At 50.4% G+C, this 10,979-nt stretch overlaps 1 protein-coding gene across 2 annotated transcripts; it reads left to right on the top strand.

Annotated features, from left to right (window-relative positions):
• Positions 1–1,668: 1,668 nt before the first annotated feature.
• MRM1 (mitochondrial rRNA methyltransferase 1) lies at positions 1,669–10,511 on the top strand. 2 transcript variants are annotated; one of them, XM_009930482.2, is made up of 5 exons: positions 1,669–2,822; positions 3,288–3,381; positions 5,244–5,364; positions 9,476–9,595; positions 9,742–10,511. In XM_009930482.2, exons 1-5 carry the CDS (start codon positions 2,014–2,016, stop codon positions 9,789–9,791), a joined length of 1,194 nt encoding a protein of 397 aa, XP_009928784.2. In that variant the 5' UTR covers positions 1,669–2,013; the 3' UTR covers positions 9,792–10,511. The 2 variants fall into 2 exon arrangements, with proteins under 2 accessions (XP_009928784.2, XP_069647044.1); XM_069790943.1 differs by lacking the exon at positions 9,742–10,511 and having other exon boundaries at positions 9,460–9,591.
• The last annotated feature ends 468 nt before the right edge of the window (positions 10,512–10,979 follow it).

The raw sequence follows: 10,979 nt of genomic DNA, 5'->3' as shown, positions 1-10,979 counted from the left end.
GGGCATGGCTGGGTTTGACTAAACTATGCAAGGGATGAGCCGCTGCTGGTACTCGGACTTGGATATTGAACTCTTTAAGTCTCTCATGGTTGCCTCAAAGCAAGACAGATTACCGTCGTCATTAACTGAAGGCATTTTTTGTTCCCCAGTCCCCTTTCAGCTTGTCCAAGAGCAGAGGCACATTCCTGAGCTCAGGTTTGCTGTCATTGAAATACAAGTTTTTTGCAAGTAAGTAATGAATAGCTGAATTGGATTTGAGGCAGATATTTTGGATACCTTGTAAATAGGTAGAGAGCATTTGTAGAATTAAAACCATGGTTTTTTCCTATTCTTGTGCCTTTTTTTTTTTTTTGTCATATATAGTATATATCATCAGTTATGTTAACTTGTTTGCTGGAGGTACAGTAGTTTTATCTGGCAGATTATGTGATCTCAGGGGACTAGTCCCAGCTCTCATTTTTGGCGGGGGGAGGAACCACGAGCACAGTTGGCTCTGGTAAGCAGCAGGAAAAACATGGCTTTACTTGAGATCTGTGAACCTGCAAAAACAATTTCATTATATTTTTGAGGCCTGAGGTAAGTCATCAATGCTTCAGACTAACAGTATAGAAAAGGACTGAAAAAACTTCTGGTTCTCTCTGCAAAATCCTTTTAAAATAATATTGTTGTGGTTTGTCCCCCATGACACACCCACACAGGCACGTTTGACTGAGGGATAAACCCCTGGAAGCCCTAAACCTATTGCTGTGAATGACCTGGCTCTCTGTTTGCCTGTCCCCTTGTCTACCCATTTATGAAATTAAAATAATGCCTAATTATAAGAGCAGCATTTTGGTGTAAAGTTACAGGTTCGGAGTGAGTGCCCGATGCTCTCGGAGCCCTTTCTGTCCATGTCTGGAGAAGCATGTTGCCATTACGGTGCCTGGGCAGTAATTAATTAGGCTAGGACGTTACCCTCAGAACGTGCATTTCCAGCCGATGAGATGCTGTTTGGGCAGTTTCCATTGTCTGTGGGGTTTTACAGCCTGCCTGAGCCCATGTGGCCTTTGAGAACGAGGTCAGAGAGAAATCCCCACTCCCTGGGCTAACTGCAGTTCAGACACTCATTTTTTTAATATTAAAAATATCTGGGCTAGGCCAGGGTCAGGACTTCCCAAAGCGCTGGTGCTTTTGTTGCTGGACCTGGGTGGTTGTTTGGGCTGGGGTCTGTGGGATGCAGCCCCTCACCCCAGTCTTTGTGAGATGCCCTAATGAAGCGGTTAAAGGCTGTTTTCTGGTTAATTAAGGCCCTGTCAGTGGAGGCTGAGGAGGGAGGGTGTGTCGGCTCCCCTCTGGCTCGGGGCAGCACCAGCCTTGCCCTTTGCAGCCCTCACCAATGGGGTGACCCAGCTCAGCCTAGAGGTGTGGGGTCGAAGCCCCCCTTCTCCCTCACGGCTGCTGGGGGCCCGTCGTCGGGTTCTGGCTGGGGGGAGAGGCTTCAGTGCCCGGGAGTTGAGGCGAGGGGAGCTGAGGTGAGGCGAGGGGAGCTGAGGTGAGGGGTGACCGTTATAAGAGGCGGGAACGAGCCGGGCGCCGGCTCAGCTGCGCTCCCGCCCACCGCCAGGCGGCGCTGCCGCGCGGGGCGGAGCCCCCCCCCCCCCCCCCCCCGCTCGCTGGTGCCGTCGCGTGCCCGCCCGGAAGCGGGGCGACGCACGCGGGCGGTAGGAGCGGGGAGGCGGCGGGGGCCCACGCGTGTCCGCGGCGGCCGCTGCGACCGGCAATTCCTCCTGCTGTGCCGGGGAGTCCCTTCAACCCGCCCCGCACGTGTCCGTGCCCCCTGCCGCCCTCCCGGTTTTGCGGCCGGGCTGTCCCTGGAGTGGGTTCCCCCCCCCCCCCCCGCGTTTGTGTCCGTGGGGCGGTGCGGGGCCGCCTCCTGTCAGCTCAGCCGCGGCTTGAGGCCGCACCGCCTCCCGCGGGCAGGCCGCCGGCGCCTGCCCTGGCCTCTGTTGCGTGGAAAGGCCTTTAGGGGCAGCCATGGAGCGAGCGCTCAAGTCCAGCATCTGGAGGGCCGTGGGGCTGTCACCCGCGAAGTGCGGCCGTGGGTGGTGGGGGGTGAGATACCGCTCCGCTTGGGAGCAGCGGCCCCCGGCCTTGGGTGGGGATGAGGAAGGGCCACCCCGAGGCAGGAATGGCAGAGGTCAGCTTCCCCCACTGGCCCTCCCGGAGGTTTCTGGAGCGGTGGCAGGCTCCCGTACCTCCCACGAGGGCCTGGCCCCCCAGAGACGGCCACGGCCGTGGCACGTGTCGTATGAGAGAGGGCCCAGGCGGGCTGCAGCAGCCAACAGGGAGTTGTGGAGCTCGCAAGAGACTGACTTCTCGAGGGCGAGGAAGAGGCTGGAAGGAAAGCCTCTGTCCATCGAGAGGACTAAAGGCTCAGAGATCTTGTTTGGGATCGCGCCGTGTTCCCTGGCCCTCTCTCAGTCGAGAAGGGACCTGTTCAGGTTGTTCCTCAAGCAGAGCAGCGGCTCTCGGCGGCTTGTTATGAGCGAGTTTGTCCTTCAGGCCACGGCCCGGGGAGTCCCCGTGTATCACGTCAAAAGAAGAGAGCTGGATGCTCTTTGCAGAGGTGGGGTCCACCAGGGAGTTTGTTTGGAGGCCACTCCTCTCCATTTCAAGAGTTTGGAGGAAGCTGAAAAGCCTGATTTGGGGGATGAAGAGCGTCCGAACCGACAGCTGATTTGGCTCGTGTTGGAGCAGATCCAGGATCCCATGAACCTGGGGGCACTGCTGCGCTCTGCGTACTTCCTGGGGGTGGACAGAGTGGTGACAAGCCAGAGGAACAGGTATGGGGTTGGTTATCTGCTCCCTCAGCTTTTCTTTTTCTTTTCCTGCCGGCTCCCAGAGAGGTTTCTACCCTGCATTGCTTGACAGCTTCTTTAGAGGCCTTTCTGGGACTGAGCTTGAGAGCTGAATTTGGCTAGCTGCTGCTTTGCGTTGCGCTCTGCAGGGAGGCTGCGGGACGTGGTGTTCCAGGCTGGTAAGGAATCTCCCTGGGTACTTTTTGTTTTAACCTGTTTTGTGTTTCAGTTGTCCATCTGTGTACAAAACTGCTGTAACCTATTTCCTGGGTTAATTTCTGAGCCCTCTTATGCTCCATAGGAAAATATATCCGTATAGCGAGTGAGATCTTTAGTGGGCTAGTTGGAATTGGGTTGCAGAGGCAAGAGAAGGAAATACAGAAACAAAAATTCTCCTGGATTTCTTTTTTTGCTGTCATATTACACTTTTCCTTTCTTTTTTCCTTGCAGCTGCCCCTTAACTCCGACAGTGAGCAAAGCTAGCTCTGGAGCTATGGAAGTCTTCGATGTCTACAGCACAGATGATCTCCGGAGCTTTTTGAAGGTAGAACGATCCTTTTTTTTTTTTTTTTTTTTTTTTACTTTCAAGGAACCTCAAATATTGCATTTGTTGAACAGAGAGGAGTACAGGAAAAGGACTCAGTTATTTGCAGTGTCCTGTGCTCCTGCTCTGCATTCCTGTTTGCTGCCGGTGGTCTGTGCTGTCGGACCACCTCTGACAGGCGTGTACCCCATCCCATTCCATCGGGTGGGGTAACAGGTCTGAGTTGTGGGTCTTTTACTGGAAGATGGCGACAGCAGGATGACGCTGTGTCTATCTCCCATATTCAGGCTGCGAGCTTGGTAAGATGGGGTCTGTCTCCCTTTCTCCACATGGAGACCAGAGCTAGCGCTGCTGCCTGCAGCAGGTCTTGCCTGGCATCTGGCAGAGGCAGCATCCTGGGCCCCAGGCACATGATGGCAGCATTGGGCAGCCTTTGGAGCAGGGGAGAAAGGAGAAACCAGGGCTGGTGTGAGCTGCTGGGAATCTTTTTATGCTGTACCTATGCAGTGAGGTGAGATAGGGCCCTTGGCAGAACGTGCTGCCAAAGGAAAGGGAACGCACATGGAAAAACATGATTTAAACTGAAACAAACCCAGGGATGTTGCTTTGAATTGGCAGAGCGCATTCATCCCCTGTGGCAGCACCATGTGATTGCCCTGACTCCTCATAGAGGTCCCCTGTGCCCTGGCTGGGGACCAGCTGAATATTGTGTGCACGAGGAGTGGGGAGCTGCAGGCTCTCATCTGCCCTCCCCTGTTTGCGTGGGATCCCCTGGACCTGGGGGAGCAGTGGGGTTGGAGGTTTCAGCGTGGGGTGGGAGGGCAGAGGCTGCAGACCCTCCGGAGGCACCCGGTCTGCGCTCCCAGGGTCGCTGCGTGCCTGTGTCCCTTTGAGGAAGACCTCGTCGTAGTCTGGTGCGACTGCGAGGAGGGCGAGCAGAGGTAAGCCTGGGCTCTTCCCGCTTGGTGCTAGAAAACCCTCGTCCAGCCGTACAATAGGTCTGTGGCAGCTGGAGCTCTGGATGATGGTGAAATGAAAGATACATAAAATACATTGATATTTAATTGAAACAGCTGAAAGAATCACTTTGTTACTGTAAAGCTTGAATTATTAACATTTTGAGCCATTGCAGCAGTTCATTTAATTGGACCCAGATTCCCTGGCCTAACCCTTGGCACTGCCTGGCTGGTGTAAATTTGATATAACGTAATGTAAAAAGTGCCAGTTTCACAGGAAATGAAGCTGGCAAGAAGCAGCAGCTCTTTTATTGTTAAAATGGATTTCCAAGACAAATAATTAAGGCTCTTTTTACTAGGATGTGGAAGGGAAGGCTGGTTCTCTGGATGTGTGAGGTACTGAGTGTCAAGTGCCCTGCCTTTTGTATGAGCTGATTTTTGGCATCTGAGTTTGAAAACGTGCACTTGTGTTTGAAAAGTTGTGGGCTTCTGGTGGCTGAGCCTGCACTTGAGAACTTCCACTGCGTTGCTCTGTGGATTAGCCTTATGCTAATTTGTTTAACACTACTCTTTTTGTATGCTTTCCTGGCAAAAACCTTCCTAGAACTGTTGTATGGGGAAAAAAAAAAGCTTTTTAGTTGCTGTTTGTTTGCTTGCTGAACTGGAATAAACACCAGAAGGAAAATTACTTTTTTTTTTTTTTTTTTTTTTAAAGTTAATGCTTGTGAGCTGGTACTGGGAGGACTTTGGTGGTAAAAATTCAAGGGATGCCAAAAAAACCTAGAAAAGCCAGTCAGCTTAACTGAAAACATAAAAAAAAAAGCTGTGTTTGCATACATGACTTATTTTCTTTTTAAGCTTGAAAAGTAGGTGATTTTTTAACATTTGTTTCCTTTCCCTTTCTAGGCTAAAACTGCAGAAGGCTGGGAAGTCGTGGGAACGGTCAGCAAGCCAGAGGATGTGGAAAATGTTCCTGTCATCAGTTGCTTGGAATTTCGGTGGAATAAACCTGTCATTATAGTAATAGGTATTTCAGTTTACAGAGCTTTGGGCTTGGTGGAAGTGCATGTGTGAGGGAATGATCGGGGCGATGTTTCACTTGAAAGCTAGTTGCAGGTCTGTTACATTACATCACACTTTGGTCTGGAAAGGAAAAGCTGAGCAAGAAGGACTAGAATGATCTGGATGCAAATGAAATAGGCACCTAGAAGAAGAGGGGGAGCCGAGAAGCCTCCCAGTAGGAGCTGCAAGAACAAACCAGTTTGTGTAGATGAACAGGGAGTTTAGTAGCTGGAGAGGGTCTGGATGGCAATTTTCAGTGGCAGGACAGGTCTGGGTCAGTGTAGCCACAGTGTGTATTTTTGCATTGTGTTCTGCGGTGCTTTTTATCCTGTCCTAGAGCCCCAAACCTGGATTTTCTGTGTTGACAAACCACAAACCTGAATGAGAGACCCAAGAGGTATGTGCTTGCTCTTGCTGTGCTGAGGTTGTAATGGTGAGCTGTGCCGAGGTTGTAATGGTGAGCTGTGCCATGTCTTTGCTCTGTCATGTTTCCCCTTAAAAAAACCCAGGAGTATATCTCTGTGCCCAGGTCTGGAAAGAAGCATGAGGAGCTGTTGCTGGGGATGACCTGAACACAAAGTTGGGCTTTGTGGCACGGAGACCAGTCAGCGGCTGCTTTTGTACACCTAGGAGAAGGCAGGGGCTGTTGGCTGCTGCGGTACCAGCAGGAGGAGCAGGCGTAACCTCCTCCCTGCCAGACCTGCGCACTGTTTGAGCAATGGGTGCCGCTTTCCTGAGCACCTAAACTGGGTGATTCCTACAGGGCCCTCTGCTTCTGCCCCCTCTTTGTGTGGAGGATACTGGAAAAGGATGCTGTCTTTCGTAGGCAGAGTTTGGGGTTGTGCAGCCTCCCAGAAGGTGAAGAGAAGGGGAGTAACAGCCTCGTGGCAGCTAGAGAAAGAAATTCACGCAGGAGTGCTGCTCTAGGCACCCTTGTGCGGCCATGCTGTAGCTCCCCACTTTGTGTCACCTGGCACAAGAGCTGGTTTGAGCTTTCACACTTGGAAGTAGTGTCATGCTGGCGATGAGCCATCAAGGGGCTGTAATCCTGTCCCGTGCTGTGGTTTTCTTGGCTCAGAAGACATTCCTTTAATTAAAATGTTTATTGAACTCCGAGAAATACTGACAAGACAACGTCGCAAATCTGGCATCTCTGCAAGATGTGTGGAGCTATATTATAAAGGGAGTAGGGAGGCTGGCAGCACTGCTGATGGACCACAAAGAAATGCATCCCAGAAACGACGACAACACCAGGAGAAAGGAAGGGGGTGAAAGCGGCAGTGGTGTCGTTACCTTGAATTATGAGAGATTTCTCCAGGAAAAAGTCCAAATATCCTTTTGTCAAGGGAGATTGGAGGCTGATTGGTAGATGCATGAGGAGAGCTCCCGGACCTTGCAGCAGTAATGATTTCAACTCTCTGCTGAGCACTAACTCTTCGCTGAAAAGAAAATTGAACATTACAGTCGTCTGATGCTGAGGTTGTTTGAAGAAACGTCCTAGATCTGAATATGTAGCGTACCTGCAGCTGCAGAGAGCAGCAGAGATAATTTAGCATGGTAGTGAGCTTCCTAGCCTTGCACAGATTGTCTTGTAAGTTAAGCATTTGCAGACTTGAATTCACCCTCCTGGCATCCTCGCTGGCTTGGCAGAGAGTGATTTGGACAGTCCAGCTTAATCTTGTCGGCACTGGAATCATTGCCGAAGGTGACAGGCAGTCTGGCTGCCCTGAAGACTGGGAGCCTTGTGCGAACAGGAACAGATTGGGAGCAGTTAGATGTCTGAGCAAGAAGAGTTTCTGGGTAATTTGTTCTTCTTACACATGCAGTCTTTAGCTTGGGGTTTAAGGCTATTCATGGAATTGGTGGTTTTATCAAGATGCTCATTTTGCATATTTCTCTGAACTGTCAGCATGGCTGCTTCTGCCTGGATTTGAACTTACTGCACTGGAAACTGCAGTTGGTACAGTGGTGTTAACTGTAAACGGGGCAGGAAACCTGTTTTTTATCATTTCAGCCAAGCTCTAACTCTGGTCTTTGAGGCCTGTCAGTGAGGGACAAAGCGAAGAGATGGAAGTCAAAGATCTGAAGTGGGAAGTGTTTTGTTCACCAGTATAAACTAGGATTTAATCTGATTCAGTCAATACTCCCTCCCTTGTGTCACACTCTGTGCAAGTCTTTTTGCCCTGAATTTATGGTTCCTAATTATTTTAAGCAGCCAGAGCCATAAAAAGCTTTGTAAAAGCTGGAAGCAAAATTGCTGCCTTTATTAGGAATCGTAAGACCCTTATCAGGGAGAGGAGAGGATTGCTCCAGGAGCTATTGCACCTCTGGCAATAGCTGCTGTCCCAGTTGGAGAGTCCCACGAGAGTGTGGTTTGAGAGGCTCAGGAGGCAAATTCAACTGTAACTTGTAAAACTTTTCTGTGTTGAATCAGGAAAAAGTAGGATAATACAATCTTTTTTTTCTTGAAGCATCCCCAGAGAGCCACAGTCTAGTGATGAAGAGGCAGGCTGGACCGTGGGATGCCTGGCTTTGATTCCTTGTGTCACCCGGGCTTCCCCTGTGACCTTGGATAACTCACCCAGGCCTTGTCTGCACTGCTAGCTTGCAGCAGGAGGAAAATAATGGTTAGGATGGGATTTCGTTTTTCTTAAGGTTTGTTTACCCCAGCCAAAGGATGCTTTTGCCTGTATGGCTTATTTCTTGTGGGATGGTGAGGCAAGATGCATTACCCAAAGCATTCTTTTCCTTACACAAAATGCATCTTGCCAGTTAGATCAGGCCAGCAAAACATGAGACTGGGCCTCAAGTTTCCAGTCTGTGAAATGGGAATAACAACACTTTCCTACCCTGTGCAGTCAGAGGGGTGTCACACAGATCAATACACAGGGATGGGGCAGGGGAGCTGCTGGGGAGGTGCTGTAGGTAGGCAACAGGGGAAGAATTTCGTTGCAACTTAGCCGAGCAAGGAGCTTGTTTGCCTTACAGAGGAATGAGTCTCCAGAGCCATAAAAGTGCCAAAAGCATCCGTGTATGGTGTTAAAACTTCAGGTAAGTGTCTACATTTAGGTGAGCTGAGCGAGGCCTTGGTGACAGCACTGGTCACACAGGCAGAGGCGCAGAAGCCCTTGGTAGGCAGCGTGTGCCCCACCAGTGCTATCCCAGGACGAGTCTGGGGTTCAGCTGGAGTCGGGGTATGGCTGTTGAAGGGGAACGTTCCAGCATGCTGAGCCTGTTTTGTCAGAGGGTGAGCACGTCTTTGAAATGAGCTGGCTATTCTTGCAGCCGTGTAGCTGTCTGTGTAGCTCTAAATAATGAATGTGGAAGAATTCTTTGGGGAGCCGAGCGGGCTGGGAGGTCTGTGGTCTTCTGCATTTTCACTTGTCTGCACGCAGGATTGTTTAAAGCCTCTCCCTTTCCATTTCCCTTTGTGACAGTGTGAGTCAAACAACTACTAATGACCTGGGATAGATTTCAACTCTGTTTCACCAGTGTATCAGCCCAAACATATCAGGGCTGTTGGATGGTTTAACAACTAATCAATTGAAGCCTCTGGTTAAACTGTCTGCATTCACAAGTTGCACCCAGCTGGTGGTACTGTGTGCTGAAAAGGCTGAACCCGTCAGTATCAATAGGGATGTGGGATTTGCTGGACCAGATCAGGCCTGTGGCCTCTTGTCTGCCTTGTCCCTCTGGCAGCAGCCTGCGCACGTGGGCAGCTGTCTGCTGGCACGGTGGCTACTTGCGCAGGGGATCTTTGCGCTCGGACTACAAGGCTCTGCGCTTTACGCTGTGCTTGCAGGCGTGTTGCACAGGTATTCCTCAAAAATGCCTCAGATATTGGAGAACAGAGCTGGGGAGGCTGGAGTGAGCCAGGAAGGGAAGGCAGGTAAGGTGCCCATCTTGCTTCTGGTAGTTCTTGGCTGTTGCTGCATGGGAGCTGGTGAAGTTGCTGGTGAGCTTAGGGGCAAGGGTGTAGTTGTGACAGAGCACTAGTAATAACTGTACTCAGGAGGGGGGGAAAAGGGACGTGGCAGCGGCTGTGAGCTGACCTGAGCAGTGTCTTTCTTCTGCAGGTAGTGAAGGTGACGGACTTTCCCTGGAGACGCAGCTCTTGTGCCATCGGATGCTGGCCATACCCCCTGGCAGAGCGCTTCACCCTGGGATCGAGTCGCTGAACGTCTCTGTTGCTACTGGTAAAAACAGTTCTGAGCGCAAAGGCATCATGGTCCAAATTTCTGTATTTAAAAATCAAAAAAACATCCAAGCCTGCAGAATTATTGTCTTGTGGTTTAAAAAAAGATAGGTTTTAATTTATTTATTTATTTTTACTTTCCTTCAGGTATTCTCCTGCACTCCATCTGCAGCCAAAAGCTGAGGCACGGTGATTGAATTTTTTTTTTTTTTGGCGGGGAAAGCTGTTCAGCATTTCGTGGCTGTGCTCTGTTGGTGTGGATATGGAAGTGCTGTTTCCAGGGTCTTCACCATTGCTGCAAGTTACGCGAGAGCCCCGCTGACCTGAGCTACATCTTGGCTGACTTGCGATACCACCAGAACCCTGGCTTAACGCTGAAGTCAGACACCTGCGTGTACTGGGTAACACCTCCCACCGGCAGCTTGGAGGAGCAGCTGCAAGGAACAGAGACAAAGCTAGGTTTTAAAAACATACAGCCAAATCCTTCAGTTCTTGCAGTAAAATACCTGGTGATAGCTGCAAGCATTGTGCTTTTTTGCATGGGGGACTTTGTATGTCGCTCGTGCTGTGGAGAGAATTTGGGCTGTAGATGAGAGTGCGTGCTTGGCTGGTGCTCCCGCTGAGAGCAGCCATGCCCTGTGCCCACGCTGTGTCCCATGCCCGAGCCCACCGCCCCCTTAGCAGCCGAGAGGGTGCTGGTGAGAGCCAGGTATGATTTGGGACTACTCGGTAGCAATTTCTTCACGACGAGGCGGTTTCTCTGTTATGTATTGCTGCTTGAATGTCTGAAAACACACCGTGTTGTATTTAGTTATGAACTGGGTCTGCAGCCCTGCCAAAGGATGGACGTGAGCTGTTCGAAAACAGCTGTAGTGGGGAAAAACGCAGCCCATTGAAATAAAGCCTCTGTAAGATTGGTTGTAGACTCAAATCAATCCTTTGCGTGTCATATATAAATCCAGAACGTGATTAGTGGAACAGAGCGCTTCCTTCAGGTGGGAAGGGGAATCAGGAGCTTGTTCTCTTCTTCTGGGGAAGTTTCCTTTCCATGGTGAGGCTGATCCTACTGGATGCTGAGCTGCCCCAGCACCACCATCCCCACTGATGGTATGGGGGGGAGGGGTGAGGGTGGCTTCATTTGCAAATATCCTGGTTGAAAACCAGGCTGGCTAAATTATTGAGAACCAAATGAATGTTATCACTTAGCACCTTAATTATTTTATTTAGCTACTGTGGCCCTTTGCATAGGATTCCTCATTAACACTTAATTTACAGTGCCCTTTAGGGATAATTTCAAACAATTCAGCTTAGTCTCCCCCCTTCCCCCCTTCCAAATGAACAAGTAAATCACTCAGAGTGACTAATTAGGACTTTCCTTTGAGCTA

This window comes from Haliaeetus albicilla, chromosome 9 (assembly GCF_947461875.1).
Source record: "Haliaeetus albicilla chromosome 9, bHalAlb1.1, whole genome shotgun sequence".
Taxonomy (NCBI): domain Eukaryota; kingdom Metazoa; phylum Chordata; class Aves; order Accipitriformes; family Accipitridae; genus Haliaeetus; species Haliaeetus albicilla.
This window is presented reverse-complemented; position numbering and strand designations above follow the sequence as displayed.